We start from the raw sequence: 26,746 nt of genomic DNA, 5'->3' as shown, positions 1-26,746 counted from the left end.
GACAATTTTAATGAAAAAAGGAAACAACGGAATGCGAAGAGGAAATGATGTTTTGCAGCATGTAAGATTGATATATTAAAGATGATATTATGCATGATATGGAGAATGCTTTTTTTGGTACGAAGTGGTGTGTTCATGACTGGAATATTGAATTAAGTTAGGTTGAATTCTTAAAGCTGAGCGGCGATTTTTGAAGCTGAGCGGCGATTTTTTGAAGCTGAGCGCCAATTTAGTACAAATTTTAAAGCTGTGCGTCAACTTTTTTAGACAAATGTTGAGGCTGAGCATTCATTTTTAGTACAAATATTGAGGCTGAGCGTCAATTTTTTAGTACAATTTTTAAAGCTGAGCGTCAATTTTTAATACAAATTTTAAGGCTGAGCGTCACTTTTTAGTACAAATTTTGAAGCTGAGCGTCACTTTTTGTACAAATTTTGAAGCTGAGCGTCACTTTTAGTACGAATTCTGAAGCTGAGCGTCAATTTTTAGTCACAAATTTTGAAGCTGAGCGTCAAAACTCAAAGCTGAGCAGCAAAAATGTAAGAATTCAATTATTAAGTTATAATCAACCAGTCCCAAAACGAAGGTAGCAATTACAAACATTTAAATTACTTCCAAAAGTGAAAAAAAAGTGAAAAAATTTTCTAATCATCTCAAACATTTTGGGTCAAAAATACCTCAAGACTTTCAACATTGACTGACTTATTTTTCAGTTCATAAATTGTCGACCTTTATTTCCTTTTTTTATGCTGTACTTTTTACATTCCAATTACATTTTTTGTACCTCGGAAAAATTTCTCTTTTTGATCTTCTTTCATGCATAAAATTAAGGACAAATTCTTTGGACTTTTTTTTACTTTTTTACACTTTTTAAAATGGAAAAATTTTATTCAGAAAATGTGGGGAAAATGTTGAAAATTGAGGGAAAAATATTTGAATGTTTTTAATTTAATTTTAAGTTTTGAATTTCAAATCATAATTAAATATTTATTTTAAAAAATTATAATTTTTAAATTTTTTTTTATTTTTTAAAATTTTTCCAATTTTTTTTTTATTTTTTATTTAACTTTTTAAAATATTTGAATTTTTGTTTTAAATTTTTTTTAATTTTTTTAACTTTTTTATTAACATTTTTAAATTTTTTTAAAACTTTTTTAAATTTTTTTTTTAATTTTCTAAAATTTTTTAAATTTTTTTTAATTATTTTTTGATTTTTTTAAATTTTTTAAATTTTTAATTAATTTTTTTTTAAATTTTATAAAATTTAAAATTTTTTTTTGAATATTTTAAATTTTAAATAATTTTTAAAAATTCACAACATTGCCATAATTTTTCTAACATTTTCCATAACTTTTTCCAATTTTTCATCAAAAATTTCCTCAATTTTCCTCGTTAATCGACTTTCCAGTTCCTCAATTTTCATATCAACAGCATGTAAAATATTTTGTTGCCTGTCCTCAATGCTGCATGCGCCATCAAGTGCTGATTTAATCTTACGTTGAATAAAATTTTGAAATCGCTGCTTTAAAGGCGCAAAATTTGCAAATTTTGAATCCTTAAATTCCGTTAAATAATTCATGACATTTTGACTGAATATTTGTGAATTGGCAATGACTGAATTTTCCGAAATTTCCTCAAGATTTTCCAATTTTCTCATTAAATTCACAAAATCTGAACTTGTGCATGTCCTTCTTATATCCCTAATGACTTTAAGGCTTAATGCTCGATTGTTGACCGAATATGAATTTGTGCATTTATTTCCATTAAGGAACAAAGTCACCAACTTCCTCAAATTGCCAAAAACAGTCAATCCAATGTGAAAAATTTTTGTATTTTCAAAAATAATCACTTCTATATCCAAATTATAGTCAAAAAGTCCATCCTCAATTATTTCAATATCATTACTCGATAAAAATAAATTATTTAATTTTGGATATGCCATCAAGTCCATCTGATGAATTTCCTTAAGTTTCGTATGCCAAATGACAATTCCCTTTAAATTTTTATAGAATTTTCCCATGCCACGTGGAAAATATTTAATTAATTTATCATTTATGTGAAAATGGATGTCATTGTCGTCAGTTTTATGCCTCATATGAGACCCACTTATTGACTCAATGTCAACTTCTTCAGGCAATTCAATGTCAATATCATTTTTGACTAGACATCGATACTTGTCTCCATATGCATGTACACTGTCAAGGAATCCATATTCACACTCTATATTCAATGACATTATTAGGTTGGTATAGACAATAAGAAGCAATCTGTTAGGAAGAATTGAATTTAAGATGTTAATTATGGGGTTGTTCATAAATTAGGTAACGTGAGAGATCGACTCTTTGAGCATCCTTTCTTCAATGTTGCAAAATATCAACACTTTTATTCTAAATTACATGCGCATATATACGCATATTGTATGGCGCAATTATGCGCATATGTGCGCATACATTATTTGCGTACTCTATTCGCATACTGTAAGCAAATAATATATGCGCAATATACGTGTACACTGTATATGCATTAATGCGCATACATGCGCACACATGTAGGTATGAATTTGTGCATATCTGTCGAACCCTACTTTAAACAGTATCCAAAAGCACACCTTTCGTACCTTTGCGACCAATACAAGATTTCAATGACACTATAATTGATACTTACAGCAGTCGATGATTCATTCTGCTATAAAGTAAATCCCCGTTTCCAAAATAATAATCAGGTCAAATATTCTATTTTAATCAAGCTGACTTGGCTGCTCTACAGACGACTCTAATGTGATTAATTTAAATAACATCATTGCTAAATGATGATAACAATTCTTGTGCCTGTGTATATCAATAAATAAGCTCATCGCCGCTAAAATACTCAAAAAAAATTGAGAATTATTTACGCTCGCATTTGAAATGTTTCCTCAATTCGACACATTTGATTCCATTTCCCAAATTCATTCACTTGTTTGCCTTAATTCGAGGAATTTTCTTTTTTTTTTCATCTGCTATTCACATTCACAGCAATCTATGAGGCGTAATGTGCTTATATCGATGAACAACAACAAAAAACATGAAAATTGTGAGAATTTTTCTCGTCTGGTTTGAAGTTTTTTGGGCTCTATTCAACAAATTAAACATTTTTATCAGTAGTGGTCAACATTTGAGCCACGGCACACTTTGGTGGTTACCCTCGACCAAAACCATACACATTATACGGTTCATGTCATTTTCAGGCAATTTTCACGTCATATGAATGAACCGCAGCACACAGGTTGCCCACCACTGACTTAAAAACCCTTCAATTCCCAGTCTTCAGCATTTAAAGCTTCCCAAAAAATTATTTTTATCTCAAATTTCCCTTTAAAAACAAGTTTCAAGAACAGCAACAACATCAAGGAATCCTTAAAGTTCACATCATATCAGACACGAAAACAAAACTTTCAAGTTATTCCCAAAACTGGATCTTAAAATTAAAACTTGAACGACTTGAACAGAAAAGAAAAAGTTTCATTATTAAGGCAGACATAAATGTCCGCGAGGAAGTAAAATGTGGAAAAGTTTTTCATCTTTTTGCTGATTTTTGGGGATGATTAATTTTAATTAGAGATTTTTTGGGGGTGGGAGATGGAAATTGGGTCATGATATTGATGTGGGAACTTAATCTCAAAATTGCGCAACTTAACCTTAAAATTGAGCAACTTAACCTCAAAATTGAGCAACTTAATCTCAAAATTGAGCAACTTAACCTCAAAACTGAGCAACTTAACCTCAAAACTGAGCAACTTAACCTCAAAATTGAGCAACTTAATCTCAAAATTGAGCAACTCAACCTCAAAACTGAGCAACTTAACCTCAAAATTGAGCAACTTAACCCCAAAATTGAGCAACTTAACCTCAAAACTGAACAACTTAACCTCAAAACTGAACAACTTAACCTCAAAATTGAGCAACTCAACCTCAAAAGTGAGCAACATAACCTCAAAATTGAGCAACTCAACCTCAAAAGTGAGCAACATAACCTCAAAATTGAGCAACTCAACCTCAAAACTGAGCAACTTAACCTTAAAATTGAGCAACTTAACCCCAAAATTGAGCAACTTAACCTCAAATCCATAAATATCCATAAATGCACAACCGTTCCGCAAGTTCAGTTAATCAAAACATAATTTTAATATTTCCCGTCCGTCCACAGCCAACAGCCATCAAAGTGTCTTAATTAATTTTCAATATGGGTCAGCACATCCAGCAGCGATGAACATTTTTAATTTTCCAGTCTACTTAATTTTGATCGTTTCCTCACAATTTTTAATTTGTCAGTATGCTGACTGTACTGCATGAGCAGCATGTATGTAGGCGAACTTTTGATGTGGGCCGCAACTTCATGACTGGATGTGCATTTGATTTTGAATCCAAGTGCATCCAATTTAGACATTATTTTGGTCAAATTTACTCAATTGACTTGATTCGATTATTTTGGAATTTTTTAGAGATTCAGGTGCCTTCACATGACAGTTTTGAGGTTCAGGTGCCTTCACATTTGAGTTTTGGGGTTCAGGTGCATTCACATGACACTTTTGAAGTTCAGGTGCCTTCACACTAGAATTCTTGAGACTCAGGTGCCATCACACTAGAATTTTGAGGTTCAGATGCCTTCAAACTAGAATTTTGAGGTTCAGGTGCCTTCACACTAGAATTTTTGAGGTTCAGGTGCCTTCACACAAGAGTTTTCGAGGTTCAGGTGCCTTCACATGACAAATTTGACGTTAAGATGCCTTCACACTAGAGTTTTTGAGGCTCAGGTGCCTTCACACTAGAATTTTTGAGGTTCAGGTGCCTTCACAATAGAGTTTTGAAGTCCAGGTGCCTTCATACTAGAATTTTTTAGATTCAGGTGCCTTCACATGACAGTTTTGAGGTTCAGGTGCCTTCACACTAGAGTTTTTAAGATTAAGGTGCCTTCAGATTAGAGTTTTGAGGTTCAGGTGCCTTCACACTGGAGTTTTTGAGGTTCAGGTGCCATCACACTAGAGTTCTTGATGTTCAGGTGCCTTCACACTAGAGTTTTGAGGTTCAGGTGCCTTCACATGACAGATTGAGGTTCAGGTGCCTTCACATGTCAGTTTGAGGTTAAGATGCCTTCACACAATGTCAAAAAAAATCCCAGCAACAGCCTCAAAATTGAATTATTTCCCATAAAAGCAACAAGAGCAGTTCCTCTAAAAATAAAAGGCATTAAATCCTCAAAGAAAAAAAAAAGTGAAATTCAATTATGATCAAAAGCACATGAATGTATAATATTAATCACATAGAGCAAGAGGAAGCCTTTTAACCCTTTTTTTCTACTTCCCTATATCATGTATGCTCATGTTCATATTAGACTTAAAATCAATATTACCAATTTATATCCATCCACTACGCTTATAGCCTGTAACCTCTCTTACAACCCCATCAATTTCCATTGATGTTCATTCAGATGTGAAAATTATATAAGCAACATGTGGCTGTTGCTGAGCATCAAATTGAATGTTGAGATGATAACGGGAATGCTTCCATGTTGGATGAGGGTATGGATGTGATTAATGTCTATGGACTGTGATTTTAGGAATACTTTGGATAGTGTGAAGGCATCTTAACCTCAACAATTTCAGTGTGAAGGCACCTGAACCTCCAAAACTCAAATGTGAAGGCACCTGAACCTCAAAAACTCAAATGTGAAGGCACCTGAACTTCAAAAACTCTAGTGTGAAGGCACCTGAACCTCAAAACTGTCATGTGAAGGCACCTGAACCTCAAAAACTCTAGTGTGAAGGTACCTGAACCTCAAAACTGTCATGTGAAGGCACCTGAACCTCAAAAACTCTAGTGTGAAGGTACCTGAACCTCAAAACTGACATGTGAAGGCACCTGAACCTCAAAAACTCTACGTTGCTCATCCCTGCCACAGAGATTATTCTCATTATTGTCAAGTGTAGCTTAATCTTAATAAAGGAATCAATTAAGTCTCCCAAAATAATCAGCATACTCAGAGAATGTACAAATTCCGCTCATTAATTCAATCAATTTCATACTCAGCAATCAGTATCAATATTGAAGTCTATTTGGAAGTGATCAGTCTTGAGTCTTTAATTAATAGAAGCGTGAAGATAAGGAAGTAGCCAAAATTGACACGAAAAATGAGTAAAATTGTGATGTAAGTACGGGAATTAGGGATATTGTGACATGATGACTGACTGATTGGCATTTCTGAGTGAGTTTTGAAGGAATTAGTGATAAAATTGGATTTTTAAGGATGTCGACTGTCGGAGGGTGTCGACCTGCCGTGTAAGGGTCAACCCTTCATCCACAGTACAGGGCCACCCCCTGTCTATGGCCAGATGACTCCCCGACCTCATTTTTCCAATATTCTAATATAAAGACTCAATGCCGGTCTACTAATGTGTTCCTTAATTGACAATTTAGTATTATCAATTTATAAACATAGCTGTGGATTTCCCCTATTTTTTTATGACTATTCATGACATTCAAGTAAACAGTTTTTGTTGATAAGAATATTCAATAAAATTATCACTTTTTATAAGGTCATTAGTCATCCTTGTTGATTCAATTAACTCAAAGTAGGCCAGTGTTGGGCAACCTGTGTGACGCGGTCCCAACAATTTGAGGTTGTGCACCACTGGTCCTGGGTTTTGGCAAGTTCTGGGGTTACTGTCCATGGTTTGACGGCCTACCCTCTGTGTATGGTTTGACGGCCTACCATCTGTGCATGGTTTGACGGTCTACCCTCTGTGCATGGTTTGACGGTCAATCCTCTGTGCATGACTTAACGGTCAACCCTCTGTGCATGGTATGACGGTCTACCCTCTGTGCATGGTTTGACGGTCTACCCACTTTGCATGGTTTGACGGTCTACCCACTGTGCATGGTCTGACGGTCTACCCACTGTGCATGGTTTGACGGTCTACCCACTGTGCATGGTTTGACGGTCTACCCACTGTGCATGGTTTGACGGTCTACCCACTGTGAATGGTTTGACGGTCTACCCTCTGTGCATGGTTTGACGGTCAACCCTCTGTGCATGGTCTGACGGTCTGGCATCTGTGCATGGCTTGACGGTCTCCCTTCTGTGCATGGTTTGACGGTCTACCTTCTGTGCATGGTTTGACGGTCTACCCTGTGTGAATGGTTTGACGGTCTACCCTCTGTGCATGGTCTGACGGTCTGGCATCTGTGCATGGTTTGACGGTCTCCCTTCTGTGCATGGTTTGACGGTCAACCCTCTGTGCATGGTTTGACGGTCTACCCACTGTGCATGGTTTGACGGTGTTTAAAGGTGTTTAAAGGTGTTTGAGGGCATTTGAGGGCATTTGACTGAAAAAAGGTTGTCCACATCTGACTCTAATCCACTTTTTATGATTGTAGCTTCATCAGCATCCTGCACACACTCATCAATGCCTTATCATCAACAACTGTATCATGTTCATACAAAAGTTCAGCATTTTGGGCTGCAAAGACCATGTACAACTGCTACGTATCAACAACACTTGACATCTATCAGCCCGAAGATGCTGAGATTACAGCCGTGACTGGACAGCACCTGTCGGGGTACACAAATGACTCCGAAGTCGTGTTCTACTCGTACAATAAAAATATTTACTTTTTTCCACGTGGTTTGGATAAAATTTATAAAAATTTAAATGGAATTATTTTGTATACGGAACCGATTAATTTTATCCAGCAATCGGACCTTAAGGCATACACAAAGCTCATTTTCATTCAACTTGCTGATACAAAAATTGAAATTTTAGAGGATGGACTTTTTGACTTTAATCCACAACTTCGGTACCTGGCACTAAATGAGAACAAGATTTTTCACATTGGACCGACTGTTTTTGACAATTTGAGGATGTTGGAGTCGCTATTTTTGGACAAGAATGTCTGCATTAATAAAAAAAGTGAAAATAATAAGACGGCAGTTGCTGAGTTGATTAAGCTGGTTAAGGGACATTGCATGTGTACTGAATTTTATGGACTTGATGAGAAATTTTTGAAGTTGAATGACGAAAAGCTGAAATTAAGCCACAAAAATTACGACCATTTTATGAAAAAGGTTGACAGGCTGGAAAGTCAATTTTTGAGGTCGAAATTTGCAAATTTTACGCTGTTGCAGGAGAAACTTGAGAATTTGAAGGAAGCATTGACTTGGGAATTTGAGGAGGTTGATTCCAGTGGTGCTGATGTGATGACTGTCAGCCTAGTTGTGATGATTTTGGGGACTTTTGGGGCTGTTTTGTAAATTTTTACTTTTTATTAAATAAAAAAAAATTTTAAAAAATAATCAAATTTTGAATTGTCATTCCTTTACGCACTGCACGATGTGTGCCAAGCAACACCTCATCCTATCTACCTCACCCAATCCCATCCAATGTATTCACAACAAAATTTCCACAAAACAAAGCAATTCTTCCATTTGTTAGCATTTTCGTGATTTATGATTCCATAATTTTTGTATTCATTAAGTCAGGGGTGAGCAATCTATGCGCCGCGGTACAATCGGATCAAAGAGCAACAATGGCCGAAGACCCAGAGATCCGAAGAGACCCGAAGAGACCCGAAGTGATCCGAAGAGTTCCGAAGAGATCCAAAGACCCGAAGACTAGAACACCAGAAAACCTCAAGAGATCGAAAATCCGAAGAGACCCGAAGCCTGAAAAATTAAAAACCTGAAGTGACTGAAGACCCGAATAGACTCGAAGAGCAAAACGGACCACAAACTCGAAGACCAGAAAACCCAGAGAGACCGAAAGACCGAAGAGACCCGAAGTCCAAAAACCCGAACGCTTGAAGATCCGAAGACAGACCCAAAAAACCGAAGAGACCGAAAATCAAAGACCCAAAGACACAAAAACCCGAAGAAACTAAAGATCCAAATAGCCCGAAAACCCGAAGATCCAAATAGACTGAAGACCCGAAGTCTGAAGACCGAAGACCCAAAGACTTAAAGACCCAATGACCCAAAGACCCGAAGAAACCACAGAGATACGTGAATAACCCGAGTCCGAAGACCTAAAGACCCGAAGATATCCGAAGGCCTGAAGAGACCGAAAAATCAAAGACTCGAAAATCCAAAGACCCGAAGACCAAAAACCCGAATAGACCCGAAGAGAACTGAAGATCCGAAGATGACCGAAAACGATCGAAGATCGAACATCGAACACCGAAGACATCTGAGTCAACTCGACTTCATATTATATTCTAGTCTACTTGGAGATTCGGTCTCAGAAACATCCAAACATGGTACTCAACCCGATGCTCCAATTATCCTATTGCAAATCAAGCTGTGCCATATCCCATAAAACGTTCCCCACCACTGCATCAAACATCCTCAAAAAACCCAAAATAAATTACACAATGAAAATTTATGTTTTCGCGAATTTTCGTTGCACATTTTATGCGCGGAAAAATCAATGAAAATTAGAAAATTGTTTCCGAGGCGTGAAAATTTCAACAATTTCACAATTTTTTTTTTTTTTTGTTGGCACTTCCAACATCAAGATACAAATTTTTAATTAAAAAGGCACCAAAATATAATTTAGAGATGGATGGATGGAGTTGAGTATCATTTACATGGGTTGTAAGGCACACATTTGAATAATAGAATTTTTGTTGTGTGTTTATCCACACATGTAGCATGTAGCATGTATCAATGTTGCTTCATTATCATTGTCGTGTAATCTCTCATGTAACATTTTATTTGAAGGGATTCTTTTTGGGAGATGGAGTGGGGGAAATGGGGTGTTTTGGGTGGGTTGTGAGGTTTTCTGAATTTTGGCGCCAAAAGCGCTTAAATTGGCGCCAAAAAAATTAAAACTGGATCCAAGAATCCAAAAGTTGCGCCAAAATCTTCAAAATTGCGCCAAGAACTCAAAATTTGGCACCAAAAATCCAAGAATAAATCCAAAATTGCGCCAAAATATTCAAAAATAGCTCCAAAAAAATCAAAATTGGCGCCAAAAATCTCAAATTGGCACCAAGAATCCAAAAATTGCGCAAATAATCTCCAAAATTAGCGCCAAGAATCCAAAATTTGTTCCAAAAATTCCAAAATTGGCGCCAAAATCTCCAAAGTTGGCGCCATAAATCCAAAAATTGTCTCAAGATCTCCAAAATTGGCGCCATAAATCCAAATATTGCGCCAAAAGTCCAAAATTGCGCCAAAAGCTCCAAAGTTGGCGCCAAAAAATCCAAAATTGGCGCAAAATTCATATCCATCCTTTCCACCCCATCCCCACCACCACCATACCCAATCCCACCCAAAAAAAAAAGGCACAAAAAAAATTCCATGACTGTGAAAATGATGTAAAATGTAAATTTAATGTGGTTGTTTACATTTCTTTTTCTCTCTCACTCACTTTTTTTATACAGCTTGAAGACATCATGCATACATGTGTTCTTATGCTTGTAATTTAAGTTCCCCAACAACAACAACAACAACGACGAAGTTTCTCTTAGTAAATGAAGACACAGTCAGGAGGTAAAATTTATTTAGAAATTGGAAACAGCTGAGAATCTTTTGGTACGGGGTGTGGATGGGGGTGTGTGCTGACTTAATTGGAAGGTTGGATGAAAATGATGTTGTCGTTAAATAAATGAACATATATGTCAAAAAAGTGGTGTGCTGTATGCGATTATGTTGTGTATTTTATTGAATAATGGTAAATAGTGGTGTGCTGGACACGGTTTTGGGTTATTTTGGATTATATGAGTCGAAAGTGGTTTGTTGTTCACGATTTTGGTCAATTTTGGATGGGACATGCTCTAAATGGTGTGCTGGACACGGTTTTGGCATAGTACTGATGTTTTATGTCAATAGTGATGCGCTGAGCACGATTTTGTGTCAATTTTAAGAATTTTGAGTCAAAAGTGGTGTGTTCATCACGGTTTAGGCAAATTCTTAATGATTTGAGTCAAGAATAGTGTAATAGACACGGTTATGGTCATTTATACCTAATTATAGCCTGCATACCCTCAAAACCTAACCTAACTTTTCACTAATTTTCACATTCTAATCAGAAAAATTTTCTTCAATTTTCCACAATTTTCCACGATTTTTCACAATTTTCCTCATCAAAAAAAAAAGTTTTTCATGTGAAAATTGGAAAAACTACATCAGACTTTTCAATTTTCAATCAAATTTGTTCCTCGAGCATCTTCATCATCATCATCATCAATTGCTGAATGCTTTTCACTTCCAATTTAACACACAGAACAAAAATGCAATCAGCAAATGAAATCCAAACGAACTACATCTGAGTAAAATAATGAGAAATTTGCTCTGTAAACGATGAATATTTATTTAACAATGAATGGAAGTGCCGTTAAATGTTGATTGAATTTTTTTGCTGCTTTTCACACAGATTCTTGTGCTTGTTCTGTATCGATGTCGATGAATTTGTAATTTAAAGTAAAAAAATTCAATTCAATCAAACTAAAGATTGTTTTGGGGTATTTGATCTATAGAAGTGACTTAAATTGGTTCAAAATCGTGTACGGTACACCACTTTTGGACTAAAATCCTTTAAAATTGAGCAAAACTGCGTACAGAGCACCATTTAAGGGTTTTTGACTAAAATTAATTAAAAGTGACTAAAATCGTGTTTTTAGCACCACTATTGACTCATATCAATAAGAATCTACCAAAACCGTGTCCACAACACCACTTTTGACTCGTTTCATCATAAAATATTGACCAATATCGTGAGAAATTGATGAAAACCGTGTTCAGCGCACCACTTTTGACACAAATCATCTATTACTGACTGAACCCATGTCATACGCACCACTTTTATGTCATATAATCCAAAAGTGTACAAAACTGTGTCTAACACACCATTCTAGAGTCATATCATCTAAATTTGACCAAAATCGTATAGAACACACCACTTTTGATTCATATTATCAATTAATTGACTTTAACCGTGCCCAGCACATCACTTTAGGCTTGTTTCATTCAAAATTAATCATATTCGTGTCCGGTACACTACTTTTGACTCAAAATATCTAGAATTGTCCAAAATCGTATTTAAAACACCACTTTTGACTCTAATCTCTTAAAATTGACCACTTAAGACATTAACTGCTCCAAAAATGACCAAAACCGTGTTCCACTCGCCACTTTTGACCAAAAATACCCAAAAATATCCATTTTCCACAATCCATACCCTTAAAATCCCGTCCCTACATCAAAATCAATTTCAGCCTCATAAAACTTCCATCGAAATGACAAACATCCACAATAAAAAAGGCAAATAAGCACGTCATATCCATCACAGAGACAGAACTTTCATTTATTTATAGATTTCACATCAATATTCATCCATGTCTGTGGCTGTACATGCCTTTTCTCCTTTTGATAATAAAAATATTGAGTCTCAGTTCCTTCCTACTTGTCATCAATATAATAATCATTGTCATCATGTTCACATCAGTCCTTCTTACTTTATGTTCATAACTTGATGGCAATCATTGTGGTGATTTTGGGAGAATTTTTGGTGTAAAGTGGTGTGGGGAGTACGGGAGGTGAGGTTATGATGATGAAAGTGATTTGAAACGAGTGCTGAACACGACTATTAAGGCTAAGACAGTGAAAATGACTAAAATCGTGTGCTGGACACTAAAATTAAAAAAATGACCAGAATCGTGTGCAAGACATTACTTTTGAGGATGTGGACAATAACCGTGCTCAAGAGACCACTTTTTAGGCTAATTTAATAAAAACGACCCAAAATCGTACTCTAGACACCACTTTTGGAAGCCACAATCAGGATAATGACTGAAATCATGTGCTAGAAACCACTATTGAGGTTATGCCAATCGAAATGATTGTAACCGTATACTGCACACTATTCTTGAGATTATGAAGATGAAAAATGATCCAAAACTGTGTTCTGGGCACCAGTTTTGAGGTTAAGACCAAAAATAACCAAAATCGTTAGATGCACACTACTTTTGTAATAAGAATCATGAAAAGGACTAAAAACTGTTTGTTTAAAATCACTTTTTTAGCACTTTTACCAAAGAACCGTGCCCTCCACACTACTTTTGTCCCAACAATCTTCACAATCCTGTCCAATATTGTCCATAAGGATTCACTTTCCTCATGTTTTGTTTTCGTTCCTTTATATCATCTTTGATTTAATATTTTTCCATCATTTGAGTACCCAAAAAAAAATATTCTATTGGATATCCAATTTATTGCGCATGAACAGGCATAGCAAGTCAGTAAGAATCTTAAGAATAATTTTATATTTCAATTATGGTAATTGATGTGGTGATGGAAGTAAGTAGCAAGTAGGAAGGGTCATGTTGATTTATGCTTCACATCTTTGTACATGTTAGTAAAAAGGGCAAATGCTTTATTGAATGGAACTGATTAAGAGGATGAGGTAGGTGAAGGTATGATGGAGTTGATTGGGACAGTAGTCGTGTGGATAACACGACTTGTGATTTTTTGGAATTTTATTTGACGTTTCTTAAGAAATTGGGTCAAAAATGGTGTAGAATGTACGATTTTTGACAAATTGTCATCAAAAATGTCCCATTACCGTAAGCTATGCACCATTTTTGACACATATTGGTATCTAGTGCCTAAAAGCATGTATTGTCTACGACTCTTGAGTCAATTTTATAATTTGTGACCAAAAATCATGTGCTGTACACGACTATTGAGTCGTCTTCTTAGCTAGTGACTAAAATCGTAATCTCTACACTACTATTGAGTCATTTTCATAATTCATGACTTAGATCGTATGCCGCACACGATTATTGAGTCATTTTTATAGTTCTGTCGTGTGTCGTACACGACTATTGTCTCAATTTCATATTTTGTGTCTAAATCGTATGCTGCACATGACTATTGAGTCGATTTCATGATATTATGACCAATATCGTGTACAAATCACCACTTTCCACCACATTTCCTCCAAAAACTCATCAAAATCTCCTTCTTATATCCAAAAACCTTCTTTACATCCACTCTGACCTTCATCAAGATCAAAATCATCCATCTTAACTCAAAACTAGCTCAAGCATATCCAACAGCATCCCATTCAGTCAAATGAAATCAATAAGAAGTTCCAACAAATCCAATATCAAGTAAAACAGGCACAAAAAAGATCATGGATATAATGTTAGGCAATTCACATTCAATCTTATATCCATTTATGTCTAATGCGATGAGATTTTTATGGCACAAATGAATTTTTGATGGACAACAAATTGTGATTTTATCGTCAAAATTACCAGAGTCGTGTGGTGCGTACAGTTTTTGGTTATTTTATTGAATTTTGTTGAAAAGTTACTTAAATGGGGAAATGAAGTGGTGGGGAGCTCACGGCTTGAGGCATTTGGGTATTTGTGGTGTAAAATCATGTGCTGCCCGCTATTATTGACCAATAATTCAATGATGTGACTAAAATCGTTTGTTACGTGCGATTATAGACCATTCTTTTGAGGTTGTGACAAAAGTCGTGTATAACGTGCAATTTTAGACAATTTTTCAAAACTTGTAACCAAAATCGTATGCAACACACTATTAATGATGATTATTTCAAAAATAGTCTCAATGGACGTGTTCAGCACACGGTTTTAGTCAAATTTCATGAAATTGACTCAAAAATCGTGTTAATTATACGATTTTAGACACAAACTATGAAATTGACTCAATAGTCGTGTACGACACACGATGTTGTTCAAATTTCATGAAATTTAGTCACAAATTATGATTTTGACTTGATAAGGATGTCAAATAAAGCATGTATGTCGCCCACTAGTGTTCCCCCAACACATAGGTTGTCCACCACTGCCTTAAATTTCATTTTTACAATCCCTAATCACCTTACATCCTTAATAGTCTTAATTACAACTCACATTAGTCAAATTACACGTAAATTTTTATTGTTATGGATGTTACATCCAGTCTGAACTTTAAAGCAACAAAAAAAATCGCGCCATTTTAGCTCATTATGCTTCCTTAATGGCTTTACATGATGGTAATTAAGCATGATGGTCATTAACTCGTCTTAAAATCCATTTTTTACTTACCAAATTATGTTGAAGTTTGTGGCGATGCAGAAGTAGTAATCTGGAAGTAGATGGAAGTGGAAGGAAATCATTAGTAAATGGTGAAAATTTTTGAGGAAAAATTAGGAAAATTGAGATGAAATTTAATTATCTTATAATGTCAAAAGTCGTGTAAAATACACGATTCTTGCTCATTTTGATCAAAACTTTGGATTAAAGTAATAAATTGCAAAATTAGTTACCAGAATCGTATGCAGCACACGATTATTGACACAATTTTTTAATTTCCTACCAAAATTACCAAAATTGCATGCTTTACACGACTTTGGAGACAATTTCCATACCTGAATCGTTAATTCTCATTCATTTGTGTCAATAGTCATGTCCAGCTTACGATTTTGGTTACTGATAATTAATTAACGTCAAAAGTCATGTACAGCATGCGATTTTGCTACCGACATGAAAATTGTGTCGAAAATCGTGCACAACACACGGCTTAGGTTATTAATCAGGAAAATTAAGTTTAAAGTCGTGTCCATCATGCGATTTTGGTCACTATTAAGGATATCTGAGTCTAAAGTCGTGTAGAGAATGCAATTCCGGTCGTTTGGTTTAAAACAGCCTCAAAAATTGTGTCTAGGATGCAATTCAGGTTGCTAATAGAAAAATCATGCCTAAAGTCGTGTGTAGCACACACTTCTGATCGCTGATAATAAAATTGTGTCAAATATCATGCACAGCACACGGCTCTGGTCACCAATTAGGAAAATTATGCTAAATTAGAAAAAAATCGTGTTCAGCACACGATTAAAGTCACAAAACACATGACATTACTCATAAGTATTCAAAATTATCCCAATAGTCGCACTCAGCCAACGGTTTTAGTCATCCATGTCTCATACTTCTGTATATTAAATCAATAAAAGCCTCCAAAATCTCAAAATGAACTCTATCCATCCTTAAGTTCCTTCCTTCCATCTTTAAATCACAAAATAAACTTTTTTTTGTTCCATTTGATACACAAAACAATTTGGTACGTGAAGTAGTGCAGGTGCTGCACAAACTATAAACATTTTTTCCAGCAAGTGACATAAAAATGTGTGTAGTTTTGAGGATGTTAAGGATGTGCGACGTGCACAAAAAAAAAACAGAAACTGAAAGATTTACTACAAAAATATATCGAGGAACTTTACGTCATTTGTCGCACGTGCTGCATAGCTTCAATGTTGTTTATTTTTTTTGTGCCATTCCCACATTCATGTCCTGATGGAACTAAATAGAAAATGATTTAGGAATAAGGAAATAAAAGTTTTTTTTTGTGAAAAAAAGTTTTGAAGTTGATGGGAGGTAATTTGGGTAGATTTGTGTTATGGGAAAAAAAAGTTTCACGCCCCGCGTAAACAAAACGTGGAAAAATATTCATTCGAATAAATAATTTAATTTCAAGTGTCATAGTAGTGTGAAACAACAGTAGATTTGAAGGAAAAGGACTGCAAAGTCCTCAAATCATCAAGAATGAGTAGAAGATCCAGGCCAATTAGCAGAAATGCAGAAAATCCTCAAGGTGAGAATTCTTCAAAAAAGTCATCAACATCCAGTTCAGCTAACCTCAATAAGCAGTCTCAAGCAGAGACTCCTGAAGTCAAAACGGCTTTTAAGCCAATTTTCATCAATCTAAGCTACAAAGAAATCAAGTCTGCGCTTAGCAAAGTCACTTTCAAGGAGAAACCAGTTTGGAAAATTCAATCAACGAATTCAACGCAAGTTCGTGTCAATACCATTGAAGACAAAAACAAAATAATCAAGGAGTTGAAAGCCAAGAAAATTGGCTTCTACACATTTACCGAGAAGGCCGAAAAGTCTTCGTCTTTTGTGCTCAAAGGATTTGTAGACTTACCGTGCAATGAAGTGCTCAAGTTGCTGCAGGAATTCAAAGTCCCAGCTACAAAGGTCAGTATCCTGGTCAAGCATCAAGAATACACGCTGTTTGTTGTTCAATTCGGGGTTCCCGAAATGAACATTAACATTCTCAATCACAATCACAACGTGATTGACAGCATTATAGTTAGATGGGAAAAACTCAAGAAGAGCATTAACAGTATCACGCAATGCTACAACTGTCAACAGTGGGGACACACTTCAAAGAACTGTGGCTTCGAATTCCGCTGTGTCAAATGCACAGAAAGTCATCCTCGAGGAGAATGCAAGCGGAAAACCACGACTGGTGATCCGAAGTGCGTGAATTGTGGAGGAAATCACTCAGCAAGTCATCGTAAATGTCAAGCTTACATCTATTATGCAGAGAAAATCAAGAAGAGACAACCGAAGCCGGCACTCGTTAGATTTCAAGCATCATCCAATCCTCCAGACGTTAATCAAACCAATTTTCCTTCTTTGCCATCAAAAAAGGACGAAGTTCAAGTCGATTGTAATGAAATAGTCAATGCAATCTCATATGCCGAAAAACTCAGAGAGGCCACCAAGACCGAAAGTCTTCTAAAAAGGCTTTCTGACGCTCAAGAGAGGTTAAACAAAATCCCGAACATTGATTATATGATCAATCGATATTATCAGCTAGTAGACGAACTCGAAAAAACTTCAACAATGGATGAAGCCTGGAAGGTCCTCATCAACTTCAACCAAAGAGTCATAGCAGAAGCACCCAGCAGACAGACAGCGTCAACTTCTACTAGTTCCTAAGTTTAATATTTATTTATTTAACTTTTTTTTTTTTTAAATTGGCATTTTTTTAAAATTTTTTTGCCGTCATATCATGTGTACCTAACAAATTTATGATTCTTAATTACTGATCATTCATTATGTATTTGATTTAAAGCCGTCTAAGGCTAACATCGAGCAAATTTTAAGAAGCTCCGCCATTATGTCATTTTTGTTAAATAAAAAGGATATTTCCCCATGCTTGTGTTATGGATTTTTTTTTTTGTAGTTCCTGCAAAGATTTATGGATGATATTACTTTTTTTATTTGTGTGAATGGAGGAAGTTTTTATACTTTTTATATTTTATTTTATTTTTATGGCGGAATTGAATCGAGTAAGGAAAGATCTGGTTTGAATTTATTGAGTCGAGATAAGGTTAGTGGAGACACATGAATCAGACTGAGATTAATCGAGACTTTGAGATACACTTAGCTAATATAATGAGCAAAATTTATCCGAGACACAGAGCCACAGTTAGCCAAGACACTTAGCTACAGTTAGCCGAGACACTGGGCTAAAGGTTTCTGAGACACCATTCCACATTTAGCTGAGTCACCAACATACAGTTAGTCAATACATCGAGCTACAGTTAGTCGAAATATCGGAAGCTGAGCTAATGTTAACCGATGCATCGAAATTTAAGCTAACACTAACCAAAACACTATGAGTCAAGCCGAAGTTTGCCGAGATGTATTGTGTTGAGGTAATTTTAGCCAAGACACTGTTTGTCGAATTGAAATCAATCGAGACCAGGTGAGTCGAGCTAAAGCTAGTAAATGCAATGTAAGTTGAGCTGATGACTGACTCAAGACTCAGTTTGTTCAGTTAAAATTAGTCGAGACACAGTCAGATGAGCTGAAACAATTCGATACACACTAAGTCGAGATTAAGTTAAACGAGGCTCATTGAACCGAGCTAACGTTAGCCGAAATAAAGAGTCAAGCTTGTGTTAGCCGATACACAAAGAGTCAAGCTTCTGTTACCCAATACACAATTAGTCAATTTGAGATTAGCAGAGACACAAATAGTCAGACTAAGATTATTCGAGATTAGCCGAGATGCTAAGGTTAGCCGGAACACAATGAATCAAGTTGAAGTTAGTTGAGACTAAGTTAGTCACTACTAAATGAAACTTGAAGCTAGTCAAGACACAAACCAATCTGATTTTATTTAGTCGTGACACAAACCTTTTTTTTTCTTTCTTTTTTCTTTTTTTCCTTTTTTTCAAATTAAATGAATTGCACGGAAGTCATCCAAGACACCAATGAGCATACCTCAAAGAAGATATCTCTTCTAAAATCCCAACACCTCCAAATTCCTCTATTAAAGCCAATCTTCATCTTGAATTCAAAAGCGACTGTTCTCTATCCTCAAAAATAGCACCTTTACATGGAATTCCTTCATGAATTCAGTCTACGCAATCTACGCATCACCGAAAATAAATAAAAATTGCCATTGCCAGCCTCCATTTTTTTGCACCTTAATTTATTCAATTTTTACAATAATTTTTTTTTTTCGTCTCCCAAACACGTGTACTTATCATTGTGGATGTGACGATGATGACAAGCACGAAGTTTTGCGCGACATTGGAATGCAAAAAATGTTCAAAATTTCATCATTACTTAATCATTTCTTACTTTAGTTCCGATTGCAGGTTGGGAATTTGCAAGACGTGAATTTTGTATGAAAAAAGTTGAATTAAATTATGTCGATTATGATTATTATTGCCGTGAGTAGCATGCAATGAATTGAGAAGTTTCCTATTGTTATGGAATTTAAATTGATTTTACTTGAGCGGATGTGGATTGAGTTGCTGACGATAAGGGTGTTTGTTTTGAATTTGTTTATTGGACGAGTGGATCAAAGTCGTGAGATTTGGGCGACTATTGACATTTATTGGGATTGTCTGATTGAGAATTGTCTCTAAAGTGGTGTTTTGTAAACAATTTTGGCAATTTTATGGTACTTTAATGTCAAAAGTCGCAGTTTGCTCACGATTTTGGTGATTTTAGACAATTTTATGTCAAAAGTCGCATTTTACACACCATTTTAGTGATTTTATGTCAAAAGTTGACAATTTCCTCAAAAATCAACTTCAGAATCATAAGCAGCACGTCTAAAAATACTCAACCTATTCATTTCCACATCATCAGGCATTCAAGCATGTCCTTCATTATTATCACATCCATTAATCATCCACAGAAGTAATAAAAAAGGAACTAAAATGAAACTGAACATAAATAAATGATAAGGAACAAATAAATACAATAAAAATGATAGCAACAAACATGATGTTGGAGATGGAAGTGGATGTGGAACAAGAAGTAAAAGATAAAGGAATCGATAGCAATGTCCATGATGAATGACTCAGCATTAATTCACTAATATCAAATAATGAATAAGATCGAGGATGGATTTAGAATTTTATCAGATTAATTTGATTTCATAAATAAAGAAGAATTGGATATCATGTGAAATATGATGGAAGAAGTGCGATTTGCTATTGATGGACATGGACGGGGGAAATGGCAGGGATTTTGGATGGTTGTTTAGAATTCTTTTGTTCATGTTGGGTCAAGAGTCGTGTAGTGACCACGACTTTTGACATCCAAATTGCGACTTCTAACAAAAAATTGAGAAAATCGTGTGTTCGCAATACTTTTGAGTAATTGGGACTAATTCTGCCTAATTTTGGTATGATTTTGACTCGTAAGATTCACACCATTTTTAAGTATTTATGACAATAGTCGTACGTTGCACACCACTTTGCTACAAAATTTCCATTTTTCAGTCAATTAGTTAATCAAATTTGAACAGAACTTGACTAAAATACCCAACAAACCTCCTGCAGAGTATGAAGCACCATAAAAAAGTTCCAGAACAAAGCCAATCAAGAAGAAAAGTCGGAAAAATCATTAAGAAAATTGAAAATTTTTTATGTCCTTTTTATTTCCATTTTTTCCCGCCCTTTTTTTGGGTGCTGATTGATTAAAGGAATTAAAATTTTTTATTGGCACTAACCCTAAAAAACTGGAATGCTGATGCTGATTGATTAGTCTCGGTTCCGTTAATAATTAATTGAAAGTTTTCAATTCCTTAATTGCCTGGATTTTGTCGTCAATTCAGCTGTGCTTGTCATCATTATTTACTGCTTCAATGGAACTGCTGTTGTAGAGGATTAAGATGTGGATGGATGGATGGGATGGGGTTGGTGGGGATGGGCAAGAGCTGGATTTGTTTTATTTAGAATATTTGATGCTCAAAGTCGAATAATGTTCACGACTTTTGTCAAAAATTGCCGAAATTTAGCAGATTAAGTCATTATTACACCATAGTGGTGCACAACACACGACTTTTGTCAAAATTTCTTCAAAACACTTCCAAAAATTCATCAAAATTCATCACAAAAATCCAGAATCTCAAAGCTTTCTTTCTAACAACTCCAAATTTCATTCCAACTGTGAATTCAAAGGAAGTTCCTTAGAAAAATATTAATTGTCCAATTTACCCCCTCAAAAAGGGGTATTCAACCCACATGGAAAAGGCAATTTATGAATGAAATTTAATCAAATCTTCATTGACTTTCAAATCAATCAAAAAAAACACACAAAATGACCCGAAAAAAATTCAATTTAAATTTAATTGAATTTCTCTATATTCAGACCTTTTCTTACCCCACCCTCCCCCTCATTCCCCCTCACCCCAACCATCTTTCAATTTACATTTTTTTGTTCCATCTCAATTAGCATCCTTTTCTGTTCCTTAAAACAACAACAACAAGAAAGAAGGCAAAAGAAATTATCTCGTCAATCCATTAGTCATTCATCACATTCAATTAGATCCACTGTGCCTGCCATGACTCGTAAATTAGCTCCTCATTATTCTTGAAAAAACAGAAAAAAAACAGCGAAAGTTTCTCGGTCTTTATGCCATGAATGAATGGATGCAGAGGGGTAGTCAGGGGGGTTAGGGTGGGGAAATCCAACGTTTTTGACCCTCTTCCCAACCCCCCCTCTTGGACACCCCTCTTGAACACCCCTTTTTGATCAATTTTACCTCTTCTTGGACGCCCCTTTTTGGTTATCTTCCTCCCTTCTTGGACGCCCCTTTTTGACCATTTTTTCCTCTTCTTGGACGCCCCTTTTTGACCATTTTATCCTCTTCTTGGACGTCCCTTTTTGACCATCTCTCCCCTCTTCTTGGACACCCCTTTTGGACCAGATTCTCCTCTTCTTGGACGCCCCTTTTTGACCATTTTCCCTCTTCTTGTACACCCCTTTTGGACTATCTTCCCTTTTTCTTGGACACCCCTTTTTGACCAATTTTTCCCTCTTCTTGGACACCCCTTTTTGACCATTTTCATCTCTTCTTGGACACCCCTTTTTGACCATTTTTCCTCCTTTTTGGACGCCCCTTTTTGACCACTTTTCCCTCTCCATGGACGCCCCTTTTCGAAGCTTCCTGCCTCCACCCCTGCCCACGCCGTAAAAAAAACTTTTTTTTGTTATTTTCTCAACTTATTTTCATACCTTTAAGGTATTTACAGCATAAAGTAACAGAAACAAGTGTTGTTTCTTCTTCCAAAATCCAATTAAGGTGTGTCAGTGGACGTCGAAATGGGAGGCAAAAATGTAACTTTTTTTTTGTGTGTTTCTGTGTATCTGTTCCGTTTACTTCTTAGTTTTACGCAGAAAACAGAAAGTTTCGCATGTTCATGACGTCGAAAAACGTGCCGCAGCAGTTATGGTATGGATGGGTAGGATGGAGGGGTAAAAAAAGTGTTGTTTGGTCATGAATAACTAAGCACTAGTGATGTATGAATAACAAGATGAGGGTTGATGGACTTGATTGTGGGAATTTTGTGCGAATTGTGCGTCATATTTGGGGGAAGACTTTACACTGTTCCAAAGAATATGACGCACAGTGCATCTGAATATGACGCACAACAATATTGAATATGACGCACAGTCCATCTGAATATGATGCACAGTGCATCTGAATATGATGCACAGTGCATCTGAATATGGCGCACAGTGATTCTGAATATGACGCACAGTGCAACTGAATATGACGCACAGTGCATCTGAATATGACGCACAGATCATCTGAATATGACGCACAGTGACTCTGAATATGACGCACAGTGCATCTGAATACGACACACAGTTCATCTGAATATGGCGCACAGTGCATCTGAATACGACACACAGTTCATCTGAATATGGCGCACAGTGCATCTGAATACGACGCACAGTTCATCTGAATATGACGCACAGTCCATCTGAATATGGCGCACAGTTCATCTGAATATGACGCACAGTGGATCTGAATATGACGCACAGTGCATCTGAATATGACGCACAGTGAATATGAATATGACGCACAGTACATCTGAATATGACGCACAGTGCCAAAAACTATCAAAATTTCCCCCAAAATCCTCCACAAAGGACCCCCCAAACCTCTTCAACAATCACCCATCCAAATAAGCAGAACTAAGTGAAAAGGATGAATAATGACTGTTCATCATGTTTTTTTGATGATGATGATTCTGATAATTCAGTCATGCGAGACAAAAATAAAAATCAAGAAGAAAAATTGAGGAAAAAAAAAACTTTTCACATAAAAGTCACAAAAGAGAGAGAGTGAGTGAGTGAGATGGAGAGAGATATAATGTTGACATGAAGCAGAATGTGCTTTGGGGAAAACTAGGTTGGTAGGATAAAACTTTTCATTTTGATTTATATCAGAGTCAAAGAGTCTAATTGAAGTTCATTTGTATTTGAGACTAAGTGAATCTGATGAATTGGGTCGTGTGACTCATGTGAGTGATTTTATGGATTATTGAGTGGAATTATGTTAGTTTTGGTGGATTTTGTGATTGATTGTGGAGGTGGCAAGGATTTTGAGCAATAAAATTGGCTGATTTTGCAATTTTTTTGAACTTGTGCGTCATATTTGGGAGAGACAGTAAACTGTTTCCCTGAATATAGCGCACGATGTCAATAAAATACTCAAATTAGTCTGATTTAGTTCAATTATTCCTTTTGCCTGGTCTATTAAGGTTCATAAAATGCATATACAATGACTAAGCAACACAGACGGTGAGGTCAGAATGACAAAATATAGAATTGTACCCCAGGGCGGGTTTTGCTGCAGAAAGCAAAGCAAAATTGAAACTATATTGATAGAAAATTGGTAAAAAAACGTCAATTTTGATTCAAATACCCAAAATTTTGACTTTCCGAATCAATCGTGCGTCATATTCGAGCGAAACTTTAAACTCTCCCCCAAAATATGACGCACAAAATCAAAATTGCCCTCAAAAATTACACCCAATAAAACCAAACAGCTCACATAACACAAACCAATAACAATATAAAGTAACTTGACTCAATCAGCACCCATAAGTCCCATAAAGCTCATCGTTAGATCCACAAAATGCAATAATCCACACAACTTGAGTCTAATAACTCTCAATGTAAGCATAAACAACAACAACAACTTGACTACAAATGATAACTTTAAGAAATGAAAGAAAAAAACTTTCGATTTTAATCAGCTGCAGACGTGCTGAGCATTTTTTATTATTTTCCATTCAAACTTTACATCATTATTGCATATAAATATGTGTGAGTGGTTAACAGGGTGCAGGGGTGTAGTCAGGGGGGCATAGCCACAAAAATTGGGAATTGGATGTTGCCCCGGGGCAAATCCACAGAAATGGAGGATTGAAGGTTGCCCCGGGGCAAATCCACAGAAATGGAGGATTGAAGGTTGCCCCAGGGCAAATCCACAGGAATGGAGGATTGAAGGTTGCCTCGGGGCAAATCCACAAAAATAAAGGACTGTAAGTTACCCAAGGATATAACCCCCTCATGCCACCCTCAACACTCCCCTGGCCCACCTTATTCTGCCTGAATCTTCATCAACATGAAAATAATTTAATTTTTTTTTCTTAACGTTCAAATTTTATTTGAATTTTTGTTGTTTTTGTGTCTCATGTTTTGAATGTCAAGTGTGTTGAAGATTGAATGCAGCTGGTGCTTCTGTCTTCTTTTATATTTTTTATAAACTTAATTGAAGTGCTGAATGTGTTGCAATGTTTTGCTGATGTGTTTATTGGATTTGAATTGTCTTTTTTTGTTATTTTGAGATTTTTATGATGTAATGTGATGCTTGGAGATGGGAGATGATTGTGACTTTTGATGATTATGGAGAGCAGTTGGCGTGGGTGATAGAATTTTAGTGGCAATAATGTATGGAATATTGTGATATTGAAGAAGATGGAATTGGGATTGCTCTGGAAATCATGTTGAATTTTGAATCAATTCTAATTTGATTAAATTCAGGAATTCAACCAGAAAATCTTAGCAAGGAGCTGAACTCATTCTTGTAGAAGTTCTCGGAAGGAAAGTCATGTCTCTGATTATGTCCCTGATTGAATTCATATACCCTGAATAGCACAAGGCAGTTAAATGATCTAAAATCCTTGTCTTGTCTTTGACATGCCGGATTAAAACCATATCCAAGCACTAATACAAAGTCACGTCTATCTGGTGTCAATTTGGATCTATTTTCCAACTTGTTGTGTTCTGATGCATACCTGGAAGACACATGTCATTGAAGTGTCTGAAAAGACGACTTTAAGTTGATTTGACTCAACCCTGAGGCCGGATTTCATCGAATCTGACCTGAAGTTAGTGTAAGCGAAGTTAGTGTTTTGGAGTCGGATTCTAAGCCATGTCTTATTCATGCATGTGGCCTTCATAATCAAACGAAAATAATCAAAGAAAAATTTAATCTCTCTTTTTTTCATTCATAAATCCACAAAATTCTACAACCGCTGTATTATCAGCACTCCAAAAAAATTCTCTTCTTTTTTTTCATTGCCATTCATGTTGCGTATTTTAATATTTTTTTATCAACTGGAAGTGACGCAATTTTAGTTAGTTTTTTTTTTTTTTGAAGAATGCGAATTTGTAGTTCAGTTTTGTATAGTCCATTGGAGAAGATTAAAGTAAAAATTAATTTTTTTTGGATAGAATAAATAGAAAAATTTAGTGAAAATGTGGAATAAATTTTGGTATGTTTCGGTGGACATGGGTGTAGATAGAGGGGTGGTTTTGGGGTAAGATGATGGAATTTTGACAAATTTTGGTTAATTTTTGTGATTTTTTGGTCAAATTTGGTGAATTTTGGCTCAATTTTGTCATTTTGTGACTAATTTTTCTAAATTTTTACCGAATTTTGTCAATTTTAAGCTAAATTTTACTCAATTTTGACTTTTTTGTGCCAATGTTTGGTGAATTTTGGCACATTTTTACATTTTTATATTCACACCGTTTTCACGTGTGAATGTATTGAATTTGTTCAGATTGAAAAATCAGTTTTTTGGATTTTTCAGCAAAACTAAGCACAATGGCAAGTTTTGTTCTATCACAAAAAGTTTGTGCCTGGAATTCCTCACCATAATCAAAAAACAGATTTGAAATTGGTTGAGGCATTGCAGAGAAAAACGAAAAATTCGCTTTCTGTAAGCAAGCAAACAAGTTAATGTACACGATAACTCAAAAACGAGACATCACAGAGACTTCTAGTTTTTTGCATTCAATCGGTGTCATTCCGAGGAAGAACTGATTAGATTTTGGGCATGGCAGGAACAGCCGTTGCTTCTAAAAAAGCAAAAAACTATCGTTTTCATACAAAATTTCAAAATCAATGTTTATTACGATTTTTTGAAACATTTAACATTCTATAAAAAGTATCAAACATGTCCGCTGGAGCTTGATCCCTCAAACATTTGCAAAGCGAAGCTTTGCCTACCCGCTGGAGCTTGATCCCTCAAACATGTGCCAAACGAAGCTTGGCCTACCCACTGGAGCCTGATCCCTCACACATGTGCCAAGCAAAGCTTGGCCTACCCGCTGGAGCCTGATTCCTCAAACATTTGCCA

The 26,746-nt window shown here is 35.8% G+C and overlaps 1 protein-coding gene and 2 long non-coding RNA genes across 3 annotated transcripts in view; 1 reads left to right on the top strand and 2 right to left on the bottom strand.

The window, feature by feature from the left end:
* LOC139099844 (uncharacterized) overlaps positions 1 to 26,746 on the bottom strand; it is a 95,411-nt gene that overhangs the window by 25,223 nt on the left and 43,442 nt on the right. The window contains exon 3 of the long non-coding RNA XR_011545369.1: positions 15,093 to 15,132. This is a non-coding gene — a long non-coding RNA (uncharacterized lncRNA). The remainder of the gene's footprint in view (positions 1 to 15,092; positions 15,133 to 26,746) is intronic.
* LOC139099882 (uncharacterized) lies at positions 1,313 to 2,820 on the bottom strand. Its single transcript, XM_070652431.1, has 2 exons — positions 2,665 to 2,820; positions 1,313 to 2,267 (listed from the first exon to the last, which is right to left on the bottom strand). Exons 1-2 carry the CDS (start codon positions 2,679 to 2,681, stop codon positions 1,313 to 1,315), a joined length of 972 nt encoding a protein of 323 aa, XP_070508532.1. The 5' UTR covers positions 2,682 to 2,820.
* On the top strand, positions 6,054 to 8,333 carry LOC139099800 (uncharacterized). Its single transcript, XR_011545366.1, has 2 exons — positions 6,054 to 6,183; positions 7,413 to 8,333. It is a non-coding gene; the product is annotated as an uncharacterized lncRNA (long non-coding RNA).

Source organism: Chironomus tepperi, unplaced genomic scaffold (assembly GCF_022539635.2).
Source record: "Chironomus tepperi strain 1889 unplaced genomic scaffold, CSIRO-AGI_Ctep_v1 contig_486, whole genome shotgun sequence".
Lineage (NCBI taxonomy): Eukaryota > Metazoa > Arthropoda > Insecta > Diptera > Chironomidae > Chironomus > Chironomus tepperi.
Note: the sequence above shows the minus strand (reverse complement) of the source record. Positions and strands in the feature narration are given on the sequence as shown.